This window comes from Cinclus cinclus, chromosome Z, assembly GCF_963662255.1.
Source record: "Cinclus cinclus chromosome Z, bCinCin1.1, whole genome shotgun sequence".
Lineage (NCBI taxonomy): Eukaryota > Metazoa > Chordata > Aves > Passeriformes > Cinclidae > Cinclus > Cinclus cinclus.
In genome coordinates this window covers 3176021-3195619 of record NC_085084.1, presented here as the reverse complement: position 1 = coordinate 3195619, position 19599 = coordinate 3176021, and the positions used below count along the sequence as shown (strand labels likewise).

Here is a 19599-nt window from a genome sequence, read left to right as displayed (position 1 = left end):
TGCCACAGACTAATTCTATTTTAACCTTTAAATCTTTTATCTTTAAATAATTTTCAATAATGAAAGGGAAGCAAAATTTTAAAGTCATGGGGCTCCTACAGGTTTCCTTCAAAGAGGGAGCTGAGAGAAAAAAAATCTCAGTTTCCAGTGCTAATAGAAACTCCAAATCTTGCAGAGATTATATCTTCTATACAGGGTATGTCACCTGTCTTATTTCTTGATTAAAATGGAGACATTTTCAATTACTGATTTGAGAATGCTTATGTTTGTAAATGAAAGATTTATTTTTTTTTTCTCTCAAAGATAGTAGTGGTCCTTCTTGTGTAAATTTATCAATACTCAGCTGACTTTCTTTTTTACAAATCAGAAGAATCTGTACATTTCTTATAAGAATTAGGCAAAAGGCAAACTTTGGCTTTAGGAAAGACTCAATCTGTCCACCTGGAAATTTAACTGTTTACATCAAATAAAGCTGTCCTTACTGAGAGAAACAAAATATTTGCAGTAGTACTTTGCAAGACTCCGTATTTCTGTTCTCCCAGACAGGGATATTGTGGAGGTCTTTAAGGACATTATGACCTGAAGAACACATAAATGCTTTGTCCCCAGTTTGAGATGTGGAATGAATTTTAATGTGAGTGGAATATAAAGGTTTGCACAATGTATTTAAAACAATTTAATCTGTGATTTAACACTTACGCTATAATTCAGAGCGAATTCTGTATTTCTGTCAGATCCATTTCTCATTGTAATTTCTAACCCAGGAAACCCGAAATGAAAAGCAGCAAAAAGCAAACCTTCCCAAGGCAGAAAATAATAAGAAAATTATATATTAAATATAGGAGAGCAATAATGACCTCCAAACAGGGTATTTCCTTGGCATTAATGACTGGCTGGGGCTCACAGACTGCAGTTTTCTCTTCCCATCTGGTTCTAATCCTTAGGAAATACTCTGCACTTCAATGTTATTGCTTAGCCATTAAGTCAAAACACTCCTCATGACAATTTACAGGGAGCTTGTTTTATAGTAATGGCATGAGATAATTATGCTTTTTTCATACAAGAATACTAATAAATACATCCTTTCAGTACTGGTCAAGAAATAGGAAATTTTTGCAGCTCTGTTTGACTCCAAAAATGGGAATGATGAATTTTGTAGTGCAATTGACAAATATGAATGTATTAAAAAGAAAATACAGGTTGATGAACAAAAACCTTCCATCAGCTTTTATTTTCCAGGCCTGCCTAAAAAAAAAAAAAACCTTGCCATTTTCTAATATAATCATAGCACTTTAAATCTGCATCTGAGTTAAAGGTACAGAAAATTCAGATGCCTAGTTGCCATATGGTACTTAAGATCATGTTCTGAATAACCAAACACTCAATTTCATTCTGCATCCATTTTTTAATTATCTCAAGGTGACTAAATTCTCCTTCTTTAAAAATACCTGTATTTTGCCTACATTTATGTCCTATGGAATTAAGACACCTCAGTGTGAGGCCTGCTTGCTACAAGCTTTTAATTCCTATCATTATTTGATAATATTTAATAATACTATTTAGTGTTGTATCATTATTTAATTAAGAAGTGTAATTATCTAATTTCTGTAGACACAACAGCTGTTAGGCATTCAGAAGGCTAATTTTCCCTCTGCATTTACTCTCTAATGTGAGGTGACATGTACAAAAGAGACATTTACCAAGGCACTCAATGCCTGATGGACCTGACAGGAATCCTTCGTTACATTCACATCTGTAGCTCCCAACAACATTCACACAACGACCATTTTCACAGACACCTGGCTTGGAGCGGCACTCGTTTTCATCTTCACAAAAAACATAATAACATTAATAAAAATTATAATAATAGCAGCAGTGAAAAAAGGAAATGAGAAAAAAATATAACAACATCAACAACCACAACAATTAATTACAAGAAAATATATCAGACTCTCTAGAATACATTAAATATTTAATGTAATATTTGAAAAATATTTTCAAGATGTGGAAAAATCAACTGATTAAGCCTTGAAAGGGATTTCCTAGGGATGTTATCCAATTCCATTCCTTCTGTACTTTATCCCAGGACAAAAGCTTTAATGCTTCACAGCTTACTATAAGAAGAAGAAAACACAGCAGAGCAAGTTCCAATCACAACATTTACCTGGAAAGTAATACTTAAATAAAACTGGAATACATGCATGATGTAATGACATATCTTCACTCTATAACCATCAAGAATCTCTGAATACACTTGATCTCTCCTGCAGTAAGTCATATTTCAGTCTACATATAATTTTCCTGAAAGTTTACAGTCTTCATGTATTTTCTTCCACAGCTAATGCCACATGTACTGTAAGAAATTACTCAATTTTTTTAGACGCTTAAAATGCTCAGAACTTAAGATACTTAGAAAAACCTCGGGCTCTTTAAAGGCAGAATTACATGTCCAAATAAAAGGACAAAATTCTTATTAATACAGATTATTTTCCCTAAAATAAAAAAAACTCATGAAGATCTCTATACAGAGAGTAGTCATTCTCTTGTTGAAGGAACATTGCTAATAAAATACTTCCATATAAAACTTTCACTAAGATGGGTGGTTAATATTTTTTTCCCCCAGATGATTTTTGAATAATCCTGGTTTTTTTTCGATATACCAAAAGAAATACAATTTTCTAAAATATAGCTAATGTCTCCCCCTCAACTAATTGAGTAAATGATGGTGGAAAGGTGTTTGTTTACTTTCAGGACAGGGAATTGTTTTGAACTATGGCAGTTTCCATATATTTTGGTTTTTTATTGCATTTATAAGTAGTTTCAGAATCTTAAGTAAGTCTTAATTCTTTAAAGGAGTGACACATTATATTAATGCTAAAGGAAATGTAACTTTTTATTTAAGAAAATTTTACTTCCTACCCATAAAATGAGGTCTCATTTGTTTGGAAAATTAATTTTTTAGATGCAACAACTGTCTGAAACACTTCTGGATTTAGTTTTTGAGCCATGGAGCTTTTAGTCTGCAATTCTTATTAGTCAGTTAGAACTCACACTGAAACAAAATAGGAAGTTTAAGATGATGAGTATCATTAGATACCTTAAGTGTCCTCCATGAATTGTTATTTTCTGATTTAATATATATACACACATATACAAGAAAATTTTAATCTGCTTGCTTGTTTATATTCCATTAGATGTCCTCTTCCCTTTCTGAGCTTTACCTGTGCATCCTTCTCCATCAGGTCTCTGGGTCATCCCAGGAGGACAAATGCACAGAAAGGTACCAATCAGATTTTTGCAAATCATGCCTCTTGATTCACAGTCATGGAGACCTTCAGCACACTCATCTAGATCTGGAAAAAATAAAAGCATATTTTGTGTTTGAATTTTCTTCTAACACCTTCAGTTCCTGAAGACAGCTTCAAGAGAAAGGATGTACAGGCTTCCCTAAGTAAAACACTGAAGGAAAAGTTCAAAATCTATGATTATTTGCAGTTATCTTGACCTTCATGAGTTGTATCATCTTGTCAGGTTAAAGATTAATTTCACCACTGTGACATTTGTGGCATTGCAGTCCCCATCAAGGGTTACATTTGATGGCAAAACCACTAAATACTGCTTTGAGTTCTGAAAGAGCAAATCATCACCTGCTGGGCTGTTTGCTACATTCCACCAAGAAGATGAACTCAAGATTTACAGAAATATTTGGATTACATATTGGTGCTGGGAGGTGGGGAGAAGTTCATACATCAGTCATTACCTTTGCACATCTTTTGGTCTTCCCTTAGTTCATACCCCACTGGGCAGGTGCACTCATAGAAACCATAAGTGTTGATACAACGAAAAGCACACAGCAAGGGGTTCTGAGCACACTCATTGATGTCTGAACAGAGAGAAACAAAACAGTCATTCTCTAGTAAGTTTCAAAACACTTACCAAGAAGGTTTTATTACACCTATGCTTCTCTTTTCAGCTAAAATTATCAGAAAGGTAGTAATTCAAACCATTAGCTTTTGAGTGACTAGAGAAAATTGAACAATGCTCTGCTTAAGAATAATGGCATAGTACATATATAGAACTACTTGAGCTTAGTATGGCAAGTTAGGGCAGGCCTATTTCAGATTTTTATTATGTGCTCATATTTAATGTACTTTTGTGTGATGAGAAATGTCAACTTCAGAAAACAAACTAATTATGATTCATAAAATATAACATTTGTGAGAATGCCCCACATGGGGCATTCCCACTGAGTGTGGGAAGTCCTGTGATACACTAAAAGTTCTGCTTAAATAATTATTTTTTTTTTCCAGTGACATACTTCACAACACCGTAACTTTCTTTTCCTCTGAGTTACTACGGTATGAAATACATGGCTAATAAAGTAATTTGAAAGCTGAGGACTGGACAAAAGCCAAAGGAGGAAAAAAAATAATAAAGAGCACAGGTTACCTTCACAATTCATCATTGGGCCTGGCTCAAACCCTTCGTGACAGCTGCACTCAAAGCTGCCAACCACATTAGAGCACGTTCCGTTTCCACAGGGGTTGCCAATGGAACATTCATCTGTATCTGTACATAACGAATAAATGCAGAGTGAAGAGAACTGGGACAAGCTGTGTTTTAAATTCAGGAGTTCCATTTCCTATAACTGCACGCACCTACACAGTCCACTCCTGTGAAATCCAAGCTGTACCCCATGGGGCACTCGCAGCGGAACGATCCATCAGTATTGATGCAGTGACCACCAGAGCAAATTCCTGGGCTTTCAAGACATTCATTGACATCTAAAAAGCAGGAAGATGTTAACAATCACTCAGCTGATGCATTTCAAGTCTTACAAAAGGCATTGAAGAAACCCCTAAGCACCCTATTATGTTTGTCAAGAGCCATGCACTTCAGAAAGTGCTCCTACATTTTACACATCAGCCTCTTGTCACCAGCAGCTGTGAGAAATAATCTGTCACATCCTATAATATCCAAGTGTAGTTTCAGGTACTAGTATTTAGTTTTTATATTCAGAAGAATACCTACCTTCACGTGTATCATCAATTCCAGGAATAGTTCCATGACCATATGGGCACAGGTCCTGAAAAGCAACTGCAGAGATACATTTTCATTAAAAAATAGAGCAAGTGAGAGACAGAATCATGACAGATAGGTGAAGCCTTCCAAAAAGGATACTAGTTCAGGTCTCTACAGAGCAAAACCAAGAAGTCTGTGGTTTCTTCCATTTAATTTTATGCCTTTTGTTGACTTGAAAAATCATTCCAGAAAAAGCCACTGAGAGCGAATGCCAGAAAGATCTCTCCCTCTAATGATCAAAAAGTACAACACCAATGTGCTCATCCTTTTCCCACAGCAACAAATTTTAGATTTTAAATATGTACCTTCTTCTTCCTTTGGACAGAGCTCACAAGGATCACCCCATCCTTCTCCTGGCATTTTACTGCAGCAACATTTGGCCTTTGTGGTGTTGAAAGCCTTTGGCACTGAGCACTTCCCATTCTCAAAGTTGGTAAAACAGAAGCTCTGACGAGTATCTAGGAGAAGAAAATACAGTTATGCAGAGCTAAAACCTTCTCCCAAGTTAGATGATGACTGCCCTGAGAGAAGTAACATAAGACCTGTACTTCTCATAGTTTTAAAAAAGCACTTAGCAATCCTTATAAAGATATAAATTGGAAGGGGTTTCTACAGAGTATCTGTTATCTTTTAGACTGAGTTATTACATTCCTTAACCATGAACTTACCAAAGCACCTCCTCCCATTATCAGACAGCACAAAACCTGTGGGACAGATGCACTGGAAACCTCCTGGGGTATTTGTGCAGGACCCAAAGAGGCAGATGTTGGGATCCTCGTTACATTCATCAATATCTGTAAAGCAACAGAGAAACCTTCACCATAACCTTGATTGCTGTGAACTCCTTGGTTAAGGAAAATTGTTTATTTATTGATTGGTTGATTTAACTGCAGCAGCTTCCAATAAAGTGCCCAAGAGATAAAGCAGCCTGTAGGTTTCACTGACTCCTTCAAATTAAGAGTTTCTCACTGGCATGCACCTTCTTTTCTAAATACCATTCTCTGTTTTTCATTATACTCAAAATATAAACATTAAGCAAATGCCTTCAGAATATATTTCCCATAAAAACAATATTTTTCTGTAAGCATAAAACATCCACATATTATTTTTTTAAATCTATGTGTTGAGGGCTCTTTTTAATTAAAGGAGTATTTTTTTATGCTTCCTGTCAAGATTCTGGGACTGAGACTATAGCTAGTTATTAGTAGAGTGACACTCTTAATTGTACTTATGCACACAGATTTATATTTAGCAGTCTTTTACTGCCACTCTCATTGTGTAATTTAAAATGTATTCCTGTTCAATTGAATAATCTATAATATATTACAAGACAATTAAAATTTATTTTTAATATCAGCATATAATAAAATATAATATTTTATCAAATATTTATCAAAAGTATAAGCCAAAGTATTGGTATTTAGCACAAATATCAAGTGCCTGTAAAATTGTGCAGCTCAAACAGCATCAGGTGTACATCCCCATCTATACAGAAAACAGACAAAGCAGAAAAATAATACATTAAGAGACTCTTATTTTTTGATATCTATTATTCAAAACTGTATTGAACTTATCCTACTCTGCAAATATTAAAAGACTATATAAGCTGCCATGCTAAGGTAATTTTCAAAGCTAATTATAATCTGATAATTATGAGACGTATTTTAACAATCTTCAAATTATAACGCTTTTTGAGTCTTTCAGTAAGGAATATTGGAAAATGATCACAGAAGCCTGTGGATACATAAGCATTCTACAATAAAAGCCACACTGAGCTTAACCAAAGTACAGGAGCAAGGCTCTCTCCATGAAAATTAGCTTCATTGAATATGCATAATACTCAAATTTGTAGTGCCCATTTTTGCCTGTATTTACTGAGTTTTAGAAAACTACCCTGTTTTCAGCAGGTAAGAAAACAATGGAAATACAATCTTTATTATTTGGAAAAGGTAAGTGGATCAATGCAGGAAATCAGGTGGGATTCTGTGATGTAACTTCTTAAAAATACTACCTTGAGTCCCATTTTCAGAAATTGCTGTTAGGTACGTGGACAAACCACTGAACCACAATCTGGCATTGGACTGAACTCTGCAGTAGCTACTCTGAAGTAGCTTCCCCCAGACATGCTCTTCCTGTGTGAAACATTCTAAGCCATTTTATTTCAGAGAAAATGGTAAATAATATCCCAGTTGCTGTCATAGCTGTTTATATACAAAGCTCAGCATTTCAGATGCATAGGACAAGAAAATTTCTCTTCTGAAGTGCTCATTATTATTGCAATGAATGGTTTGGTGCTGACTATTTCTGTGGCCATGATAGAGAAGCGACCAGCCAGACTGTGGAAGTAAACGAGTCCTTCCACCTTTACTCCTATAAAATGGAAGGGAATATCTCACATGGGTAGGTAAAAGCTAAGAATTATCCTGTGGCCCCAGTTGTTCTGGTTTCTCCTGCATATTATGACAAAGCAATCAGCCACTGCTAGCCCTCACATCACACAGAGAAGTAATGGACTCTCATAAAGCTGTTTGCACACAACATCAGGAGAGAGTAATGGGGAACATCTGCTTCAAGGGCTGTCAAAATATTAATCTAAGTTTTAGTGCAATCAGATGTGATAGTCTGGGCATTTCCTAGGAGCTCTAGCTTCACATTTTCTGGACATGTGGCAGGATGACAAAAGAATGCAAGCAAGTCCCTTTCATTCATTTTGGGCAAAAATCTGTCTGGAATTCACTGATGCTCTCAAAACCACATTCTGACAAGGTACTAAAGTGGCCATAAACAGTAACATTCCTTGAAAACCAAAAGCTTTCATTATTTTATATTCATGATTTTAGAACTGTAGGTGATTTGAATCTGCCTCAAACATAACTGCTAATATGGAGTCAGCAGCTGCCAAAAGAAATCATGAAGTTGGCAGGCAAACTGAATATTGGTGGCATGATATAAGTGGATGAGATAACTTTGGGGCTTAGAAAAATAAATCCTGACGTTCACGACAAAAAGTTCAAAATGGTTCCTGTTCCTGCAGCCACACGGATTAGATGGTAGCAAGTCAAATCTCTAATGCCCAATAAATTTACAGTACCCCATGCTTTGCTCTGTTGGAAAAGGGAGTTGGAACTTGAATTTATTTCTTGTTCTCTGCCAGAGCAAATCTTAGTTCAGTGTGTGACATTCAGCTCCTGAATGGTATTCAAGGCTCTAAGTGAGACCTCTATGAGCGAGCTGCAACATAAAAATTGAGGTCAGGACTGCTGTATCCTCCTTCTCCTCCTGTGAATCTCAGCACTTGAGAGGCATCATACAAAAGGTAAAATCAGAAAACAGTTGTTAGAAGAAACTGATTTGATTGACTTCCTGTAACTGCCATAATTTTATCAAAATTTTTAAACTTCGCTTCCCTCTGAAACCAAATGCCTAGTTCATGCACTGATTGCCAATAATTACTTTCTGCAAAAATTATATAAATACAGCGAGCACATCTGTTTTATGAATTGGATTTTTTTCAAAAGTGACTGAAAGATAAAAAAACTTGGCTTTTTTAAAAGTATTTTTGCTTGCATCAATGTTCAAAACAGAGTACTATACAGTACAAAATATTCTTCTGTCTTCCTTTTCAAAATCTCTCCCTGAAAACTTTTCACATCTATGCCCTCTCACCTTGATTTTAACTCAGGAAACATTCACAACCATTAGGGTGTACAACTGCTTTCTACCCAATTAAGAGCCACATAGAAATTCTTAATTTGCTCAGGAACAACAGCTACAAGTTGCCTTACCAATACAACTTTCACTTTTTACTTCGTATCCTGGTGGACAGATGCACCTGAATGATCCTTCCAAATTTTGGCAGGTACCAGGAGAGCATGAACCAGGCAGTGCTACACACTCGTTGGTATCTTTGGGAAGAGGAGGAAATCAAGAAACATTTAGAATCTTGTAAATCTTATGGTAACAAAACATTAAAAAGACTGAAGGGTTCTGTACTAATTTTCTTTTTTTTTAAGGCAATTAATTGCCTATTCCAAAAAAAGTCTGTTACTTCTACTGTGTTTTCTTTTAAGTCACTATCAGTCTCTTTTGATATTTAGACAGTCAGACTATGTTGCTTCCCTCTACATGGGAGGTATTAGCTAATTTCAGATCATCAGTACTTGAACATAATGTGGTTTCATACATACCAACACAATTCTTGCCATCCAGAGTAAGCTCATATCCTTCATTACACAAACATTTGAAAGAGCCTATTTCATTGAAACACCGTCCATTTTTGCACACCTGACCAAAGAAGGAACTGCACTCATCAATATCTGATAAAAAAAAAATTGAAAAAAATCAAAATTGAACCCAAGAAGCTAGAGTTGAGTCCCAGCAAAGTACATACAGTGTGTTATATACACACTCAAGTTTCAAGAATTAGTGTTTCTGTGAAAAAAGTATAATTTGTAGCAACAAAAATCAGCTGACAGCCTGTGGAAATAACTCTCACTTGAGCATAAAGGGCATGTTCTAATTAAACCACATTTTTTTAACAGGGTATTACAATTTCCAGGCTATAGCATTACTTCAGTTACTGCATCTGGAGATATTCAATTACTTGTAAGGGACTGCATGACACCAAGTCTACCAACAGAAAAAATGTTACATGGGGTGCTCTGGATTTTATCTGGATCTGTATACACTCAAGTTTCCTCCTATAAACCTGTCTCTGCCAATATCAAGTTTTGGACTGTGTTATTTGCTTTCCATAGGATGATTTTCTCCTTTGTAGCAGTTCTGAAAATGACATTTTAAAATGCTTGCTATTTTGTAGTAATGCAAACTTAAAGGAGCACTACACGAGAAAAAATATGGATGAGGAAGAATAAATGAAAAGAATAGTGGATAATTATCATGCTGTAAGAAAAACTTGTACTTTACAGCACATTCTTGTTGCTTTAATTTTTGTTTTCCTGGACAAGAAGAGGATTCAAAATGCTTTTTAAAAAGATGTATTAGTTCTCTCCTGAAGCTGAAAGATTATTTAGAATTTGCTGTGTCTTCCTTCTGTGTATGAAGCCTCCCTCTTTTCTTTGCTTATGCTCTGCACAAGGGAGAAGATCTTGATGTTTATGAGCCTATTTCTCAGTCCAGGAAGGTATTGGTTGCTTTATCACAAGAACCCAGGAATTAAAGTAGTCCAAACTCACCAGATATTCTGGTGCCCTGTGCTTTAGGGAATGTGAAATAGCAATGCCTGTGTTGGCTCTTTGTGACTTCTCTCCTTTTAGGAGAGCAGACTACAGATCAGCTGTCCTGGCTTTCTTACTGCTGGTCTGCTTCTTTCTCACCCTGTGCAAGAATCAAGCAGAATGGTGAAATAAAGGAGTTACTTTAAATTCATGAGGCAGCACTGGTGGTGACAGGGCTATAACAAGTGGTGCTTGGGGACTGTGCCTGTAGCCAAAGATGTGCTGTAAATACCAAGGAAGTCCAAAGGAGTTGAGATGCATTAAAATATCAGTGAACTGAAAGCTGCCCCAGTAGTACAGATATTTAGGAGAATATTATATTACCTCAACTGGCTGTAATTAAAAAACACTTTTAATTAGTTTAAAATGTGACAGAAAGGATTAACCTCTAGGGCTGGTAACATCAGAAGCTACTGCACTCAATTAACTTTCTTCACACACTGACATCTCTTCTGTTTAACTACACACTGTCCTTGGCATGCCAAGCCAGCAGCAACGAAAATAAAAGCCTGTCTTAGGTCTCTTACCCACACAGTCGTTGTTATGAGTTAATTCAAATCCTGGATAACACAGGCAGTTGTATGATCCAACCGTGTTCTTGCAGGTTCCATTTCCACATGGATACTGCTCACACTCATCAACATCTGCAAGGAGAGACAAACTGCATGTGGGAACTGGTTTTCCCAGGTACGGGTGAATGTGCTGGCTGTGCATAATTGCAATATCCTAAAATATGGTCCCTCGTTTCATCTGTCACTTTTTGTGTTTATGCTACAGATTTTTACAGCTTCTCAGTACAGAGGAAAGCACCACATGATGTAGTTCTGTGTGTATTTTAAAATAAAAGGTACTGTTACATGTGAAAATAAATGTGTATGTGCAGTTATCTGAAGGCATTCCATCTTTTTGGTTTCCATAGTAACATTTCTTAATTTCTTTAACATATACAAGTGATCAGGACTGATTACAAAGGATTAAACACTACAGCCCTCAAATTATCAATTGTTATGTGACATTTTATCTCAGAGCCCATGAAAAGCTGTTGAAAATGCAATTCAATTTACAGAAGTAAATGGATAATGTCAATATCACATCCAGAACTGCAAAGGCTGCTTACAAACTTTTGCAAACATCCATTTTTAAAAGGGACTAAAGTTCAATGTCTCCTGCTGTGTGTTACAGTAATTTCTGGAGTTTCATGGGGATCTGGAAGCTATTCAGATTTTGTCCTGCTAGCTCTTCAAAATTTTGCTTTGTACAAACAGGTCACTTTTCCAAATATCCTCCTCTGAACGTCTGGAAAATGTGATTTAGTTTAAATACAAGAAGATCTAGGCAAATATGAATATGTACTGTAATATGAATAGGTTTTAAATATCTGTTTGAAGCTGAAATGCATCACATTTTCATTTTAAAACCCTGTAGAACTGATTATGAACTAAAGGAATAAGAACATTCTTACTGTTCAAAATTATTTCTTGTATCATCTTTATCATACCATCATTCTCACATGAAATTAGTATAAAGTCACATTAAAAGGGGTATTCTGTTTATTAAATAACACATTAACTCAATAGATTTAGATAATTGAAAATGTGTGTTTTTAGCTCCAAGCTCTATCACTCTCTGATACATTCCATAGAACTCCCTGTCAAATAAGCCACTACGATGTATTTATGCAGAAATGGTTCTTCAGTAATGTGGAACTATCTCTGAACCCATTGATTTGTTCTGGTTTTTTTTCTCAAACTAATTTATCCCCTCCAAGGACAACTTCGCAGAATTTATTCACAAAAAAATACAAAATAACCCAACAAAAAAAAACAAAACAAAACAAAACAAAAAAACCCACAACAACAAAACAAAATGAAAAAAAAAAACAGAAATGCTTTTTAATGTCAGCATAACCAACTGAAAAAATTAGACACATCCTCCCCCCTGCAAAGAGCCTACAGCCAAACAAACCACACACTGAAAAGTATTTTCTCTCCATACCCATGCACATAGTCTGATCTTCAGATGCCTTGAAGCCATTGTGACATATGCACTGGTAGCTTCCCTGCAAGTCCACACACAAACCATGACTGCAAACGTTAGGAATTTCCAGACATTCATTGCGATCTATAACAAAAACACAGAACAGATGGTGCATATTATTGACCTCCATTATATCCCCGTTTTACACAATAATGTTTTTACTATCCATTGTTACGATTAAAACCAGATTCAAAATTATCTCTAAGTAAATCTGAATCATAACAGAACTTCATTTTACAGGAAGTGCTTGCCTACACACCTTGAGGATAAAACCACTATCATGATGTGGCTGATACCTAGAACATATCCTTTAAAAATATCACCCTGTCTTTACTTTTACTGATAAATGTGACTATCAAGAAAAACAGCAGAATGCACAAGGTGACAGAAAATAAAGGTTGCTGAGACAAACACATGCATACCACTGGTGAGGTAAAAAGAGGAGAGGGAAGTCCTCTGATTTCTTACCAACACAGGCACCGTTGGGTGACAGTTTAAAGCCAGCAGCACATTCACAGCGGTAGCTCCCAGGGCTATTGATACAGTCAGCATTTCTCTGGCAGAGGTTGTCCCCATTGCTGCACTCATCAATATCTGAAACACCAACAGCTCAGACATTAGAAACCACTCCTGCCTCAGATTTACACTGTATTATCTGCCTGTGCAAGAGGAAAACTTCATTCCTCCACAAAGCTCGAGCAGCCTGACCTCCAGCCCCACGTGCTGGGAATGCACACAAAAAGCAAAATCAACACCACCTCACCCATGTCACCTTTCAGATGAAAGAGGATCCCACAAATCCAATCTACCACACATCAAAGTCACTTTGCAAATTTGTAACATCTGCCAAAGAAATTTTTGCATTAAAAAAACTTCCTCTTTGCCTTTGAACTGAAAATAAGTGGCACATTTTGCCACTTTTTAGTTTGCACATGTTAGCACAAAATCCTCAAACAAATGACAAAACTCATACTGACTTAACACACACAAACTTTATTAGCTTCTATGAGTATCTCTGCCTTTAAAACTGTAGCAGAAGAGACACAAGTTGGGAAAAAAAAAAAGATACTTTTCTTTGAGAAGTTCTAAGAACAATAAATACATTTTCTCCCTAAAATAAAACAAAACAAAAACATTGACTACCTATTTAGGATCTTGACAGAAAACAATTACAAATTTTATTAAGTGCATATGCATCTCTATTAAAGACAAGCACTTAAACTGATTTATAACCTTGAGCCCTACAAAAGCTCATAGTCTGTCTCCTAGATTTTGAAAACCACATGAATTAGATGTTCCATTTCCCTTTAGGATTAGCTTAAGGGGGCTAAGGAGAAAATAACCAAATTTCAAATCACCTTCACAGACCAGAAGCAGGTCATTGTAGCTGAATCCAGTGGGGCACTCACAGCGAAAGCTGCCAATCTGATTGATGCAAACTCCATTGGCACAGATTCCTGGGATTTCCTTACATTCATCAATGTCTGAAAAGGCAGAGGAGCTACTTTAAGTACAGTTCATCATGCCTTTACACACATCCTCTGCAAGGATTCTCATTTTCACCATGTTTAAAACTGAGTTGAGATGCTTCTTTTAATCTACAGAAATTACACACAGGTTATAAAACCATACATATGCCCATTATGACAGAAAATTGCATATGAAATCCAGCAAGTGATCAAAACAGAGCTATACTAAGTATAGCTAAGATACCAAGATGCAAAACTTACAAAGGTGCAAACAAGTCCCACAGTATTTTTGAAGGCAAAACTTTTTATCTCAACAATTAAAACTCAAAATCATGAGCTAGATTTTGCAACATGAGCAAAACATAACAAAATGTAGAAATTAAAAAAACAAACAAACAAACAAATATTTTACATAAAACTTGGTCTCAATTTATTTCACCACCGTAACTCCAAAATGAAATTTAACAACTGAAGTATATGACATGTTTACTGTGGTTAACATTACACAGGCACAAAAACATTATGCAAAACAATTTTTGGTAAAAATAAGAATGGTGAAACTTACCAACAGCTTTTCCAGTATGGATGTCAAAAGTGAACCCAGGAATATTCCCACACAGGCTCTTGAATTCAACTAGAGCAAAATAGAGAGCAATGCATTTTCAGGGAATGCCTAAGTCTCCCAAGAATTACTTGCAGTCTTCTCAGCTACTCAGGAGTTGTTTTAAGCCAAATCTATTCAGGGAGGCAATTGCTTCTTCTAGAGCTTGCACTGAAAATTCAGACTGCCAATAAATTAATACAAATTGAAATTTTAATTCATACTTTCCTCAAATCTTTGAAGACTTTGGCACATGAGTAAATGTCTCATTTAAGAATGCAGCCATTCAGTTAAGGTTTTGTATTTGTTTTTTAATAGAACTCCTTAAGGTTTATTCCTGCTTTCTAAGCTTCTGTAGTGCAAATCTACAGCAGCACTTTCAAATATGAGAAACAAATATAATTTACCAGTACCTAAGCTTCTTTCACAATACTGTCCATTTTATTTTATGTGGAGTTACTGCAGGTAAGTTCCACTGTACTGTTCAGCAGAATGGAGACTGTGCTTTAAAAAGAGATGCTTCACATTTTTTAATATGCTCCTTCAGAATCCTCTTTTTGCACGTGGAGAATGGGAAATGCTTGGTGTGAGGTGCAAAATAAATTAACCCAGGGTTTTCTAGGACAGGTGTTTGAAATTGAGTGTGTTCGCAACATGCAGAGAAAAATTTCTAGGATGGATTCTATTAATTATTGCAGATGATGTTTCATGTGACAGAACAGAGCTCTCCAGACAAAAAGTTACTACACATTATATTGTAATAGTTACTACACAGTAATATTTTTTTATCTAGGTAGAAATATAAAAAATGACAGGCCTACAACTACAAGCATTTCAAAATTGCATAATACTACCAGAGGAACTGGTACCTGTTTGAGGGAAATGAAGCAATTCCAGGGTGAAGACACTACCAGTTTGAAGGAACAGTTTGCAAACAGTAACCATTCAGCTGCTATTCAGCACCTTTTTACATCATATCAGCATTCAAATTATCCAGAAAAAGTATGTTTCAATATTCAGTTCCCAAACTACTGCCAGGGAAGCATTTCAAGGTGTGTGGCAGGGTTATTTGTACATTCAGGGCACTAGGTTAAAGTGAAATGTGCTTTAAAAAAGTAAAATTTACAAAAACATCAGATTGACATAAAATTCAAAGGATTTCTCAAAGGTTAATATCTGGAGACTATCATGAGGTTAGCTCACTCTTGGTGCTACTGAAGACCTACAGGAAACCTCTTTACCCAACAGAAGGAAGAGTATGGAGCCTGCCTTTGATATGTCTCTAAACCTGAAATGCTGACAAATTATTCTAATACCAAAAAATGAAAAACAAAGAGCTGCTTCGGTATTCCTTCAAGTAATGCTCTTTAATCTGGAGCCATTTTGGACATTATTGGCTGTAGTTTCAGTTTCTTATCATCTACATCTCTGTGATTTTAATGGCAGCTCCTCAGCAGCTCATGATTCTGAAATCTTTAACTAACATTATAAATTGGATAATTCTTGCCTCCTTTATGCCAAACATCCTCATTATTAGAAAATTTAGTTAATCACTGCTTAGAATGATATTGGCAAAATCTTTTTCCCACATTTAGACATAGTTAGTCATATCTCTAAGCCAAGCAGGATCCAGTGTATCTGAACATCAGAATTTTCTCCTTTCTTCTGTCCTATTATTTAATGGCTGCTTAATGCTCACCCAGGTTATTCTTGCAGTACAGGGTACAGTGCTACACAGCTGTCTACCACAGTGCTTTACCACTCAGCAATTTATTGCTCTTTCATTATCTTTAATACATGTTACTATAATGATTTAATAGACTAATATATTTTACATACTACTTATGCATAAGATTGGAGGTTTAGCAACTTAGTTCTTTCCTGCAAGGAGATGTATGCCATTTACTGCTGTCAGTAAATGTATCAAGACAAAAACAGAGACCTGTGCTAACTACTCTGTCCTAGTGGTGTCCGCCATGATAAAACACATCAGGTCTGGGAGGATGAGGATTAAGCTCCAAGGTTGCAGGACCTCTTTCGTTCTATTATGCTACCTCCATGTTTCATGAATTTCACTAAATTCAGTTTTTCACAGGTAAGGATTGTATGAAAATGTCTTTACACCAAGTGCCAAAATATCCACACAAAAACATGCCAGAGATTTACCTTCTGGAAGCCTGGCTTTGCATCCATGACTTTAAAGATTTCAGAACCCCACATACTTATAATTATACTATTTTTTAGGACAAAAAGAACAGGAAAAAAAACTGAGACAGGCACTCCTGAAATTACCAAACTACAAAAGAGTTATGTACATTCTTTGTTATCTCTTAACAGTGAAGCAGCTCTCTATACTTTTTTGGGTAAAAAAAAAAAACCAAACAAAAAAACCCCTATTCTTTCTGATTAAAGTCTGTATGCTAATAGTTATGATCTGCATAATATGTAAAACCAAAAAAAAATAGTCTTGACTAGTTAAAACAAGAAAGTCATCAAACAGAGACTGACTGCTAAGCATAAACAGAGAAAAAGGAAGAAAGAGCTCTGTTCACCAAGGAAAGAAAAAAAAAACAAAAAACCCCAGAAATGCATGGGGATGTAAAGTTCACTTACAATCCTCACCAGGGCAGAATAATGCTCTTATGAGCCACTGGGCTCAGTCTGGTCACATGGTTAGGGTCATTGTACCCCAAACCCTGTCTGTGATGTGCAGCCCCCACCCAGGGTGTAAAACAACTAATTATAGAACCTAAGGGCAGCTGTTCAATCACTTCCACTTGGAAATTGTGTTTGATCCTCGCACAAACCCTTTTCATGGTGAAAAAAGTTCAACCATGCCTGCAAGACCAGTAAAGTCATTTAGAAAAGCTAACAAGACAATAAGGAAATATCTCAGGAAATATTTAAACTCCATAACTGTTTGCACAACACCAAGCAATTTTGATTTTAACAAATCTTTAAAAGCTGCAGAAGTTTTTAAGAATTTGAGCGACACCAATCTGAAAGGAGAATTCTTTCTTCTACCCAATAACATGAATTGCATGAATCCCTGCTAGCAGTTTGCTGTACTTTTCTCATCATGTTGTCACCATGATGACAATTTTATGACATTTAGATAAATTACTATGGGAAAGAATTTCATGAGCTCTCTGTGGTAGCAAACATGTATTTCCTCTTTCAAGTTTTCTTCCATTTCCTATTTGTTACTGCTAGGAACATTCCTTCATTCACCCTCCTACTATTTAAGAAGGAAAATAAAAAGGCTGGGTTTTTTTCAGTTCTATTTTCATCCTCTTTACTGTGAGTGAAAATCTTTGTTAAATTATCCATTGTTTACTTCCCATCATCAGGATAAACCACTTGGAATAGAAGTAAAATCACAGCACAGAGACATAGATTTAGTGATACTAAACCAGTAAACTTGGGGCAAGTAAATAAAACAATAAACTGTATTTGTACAAAACAGGCACATTATTTTTTTAGGTTTAGCTAAGCACCTCTGCTCTCTTTTTCAAATGTAAATGATCTTTCAATAAATGTCAGGTTTCCCTGAGAGCTGGTGATTGTCCCACCAATGTCTTTTCTGAGTTGAGCTTTCAGGGATGTTTTATTCCAGGAAATCAATTCCATAAAGAATGACTGAAAATTAACTGTCCTTTATTATTTTCACCTTCATTTACAGAAGATAATTTTTTACTTCCTGTTGCAAATGCCCTACAAACTGAGCAATTTCTTCAAGTTCAGTCACCTTCAGCAGAGGAAGTGTAAAAGCAACTAAGAAGATAATGGATCAAATGTGAGACATAGCTGAAAAATCTCGAAAGGCTTCCTACATCCAGCATGAAACCCAATCCTGATGTTCTGACAGATATACCAGGATAAATGTGTCTCCAACTATCAAGAATGTACACTCTCCTAAATTAATTATCTTCGAAGACAGACTAGACAGGAAGTATCTCTCATCAGCCAAGTATCTTCAATACCAGTATTACTTCACAGTAAAAGCACCTTTTTTTGGGATTATATGTTAAGTTTAGTTATTAGGTCAAAGCAGCAGATAAGCAAAGAAAGTAACAAAATGAGGTGACCACAGAGAGCTTTACCTGTTCCTGGAGTTGGACACGGCTCACAAGGTTTGTTCCAGGCTTTTCCAATATTGTATGTGCAGCAGCACATTCTTTTGGTCACATTGAAGGGCAGTTCATTCTCACAGGAGGTTCCATTATAGCTTCTGTAGCAAAAGCTTTTCCTCATGTCTGGATGTGAGAAGAGAAGCACTTATGAAGTAACCAACATTATGATAATTAGGTACTATGTAAATATGAAGCCCCTACCAAACCAGACAATGATTCATTAACTCTGTTTTCTGAATGCAACATAAACACAGGCATTTAAAAATAATTTAAGGATTGATGTAGTCTACAGTGTTTGTTTTAGACTTATGTGACATATTTTCTGTTTTCATTTAAAGACACTAGGGGAGAAAAGCCAAACTCCTAATAAATCATAACTACAGTGCAGATACTCGTGAGATCCATTTGTATGGCAAACCCCACCATTTGGAAATGATCAGCTAAATAAAACAGTGAACATTGTACCCTGTTAGGGAGTAAAAGTCCTTGAATGCTGCATGCCAGTCACAGGGATCTCTTTCCTGACTACATGACAACAACTAGGAACTAAAAATAGTCATAACAAACACAAAGCACAGGGTCTGGCCCTCAATCTGTCTGATATTCTTGCAGTTCTTGTAAAGATGGCATTTCACATACCCATGCAGTTGTGTCCTCCATTCACCTGCATATATTCAGGTGGACAAATGCAGGTGTAGTTCCCCAAGGTGTTGTAGCAGGTGCCAGGACCACAGACACCAGGGTGCGTAACACATTCATCAATATCTAGAGACCAAGGAAAAAATACTCCAATTGATGAGGGAGAAGTGGTCCAAGTCCAAGAACATATTTCTGAGAAAAACTACCATAATAAACCATGCTAAGATAACAAAAATGCTTCATTTAAAGAATAGCTTGGAAAATATTTAACCTCTAAGTTTAGCCCTAGTTCTCTTAAATACAAGACAACACACTAAATAAACTAAAAGTTCTTGAACTTGCCACTGAAATAGGTGCAAATCAACTTCACAAAAAGACATTCACACCTTACAGCAGGGTTA

At 36.0% G+C, this 19599-nt stretch overlaps 1 protein-coding gene across 2 annotated transcripts in view; it reads right to left on the bottom strand.

Annotated features, from left to right (window-relative positions):
• The window catches only part of FBN2 (fibrillin 2), a 116587-nt gene that overhangs the window by 9570 nt on the left and 87418 nt on the right, over nt 1–19599 (bottom strand). For both annotated transcript variants that reach the window (XM_062513743.1, XM_062513744.1), the window contains exons 40-56: nt 19199–19324; nt 18530–18682; nt 14391–14459; nt 13715–13840; nt 12825–12950; nt 12315–12440; nt 10847–10963; nt 9270–9398; nt 8868–8987; nt 5751–5876; nt 5388–5540; nt 5032–5097; nt 4659–4784; nt 4450–4569; nt 3761–3883; nt 3222–3353; nt 1701–1826 (exon numbers count right to left, since the gene is read on the bottom strand). In XM_062513743.1, the coding sequence (XP_062369727.1) occupies nt 1701–1826; nt 3222–3353; nt 3761–3883; nt 4450–4569; nt 4659–4784; nt 5032–5097; nt 5388–5540; nt 5751–5876; nt 8868–8987; nt 9270–9398; nt 10847–10963; nt 12315–12440; nt 12825–12950; nt 13715–13840; nt 14391–14459; nt 18530–18682; nt 19199–19324 (2064 nt within the window). The remainder of the gene's footprint in view (nt 1–1700; nt 1827–3221; nt 3354–3760; nt 3884–4449; nt 4570–4658; nt 4785–5031; nt 5098–5387; nt 5541–5750; nt 5877–8867; nt 8988–9269; nt 9399–10846; nt 10964–12314; nt 12441–12824; nt 12951–13714; nt 13841–14390; nt 14460–18529; nt 18683–19198; nt 19325–19599) is intronic.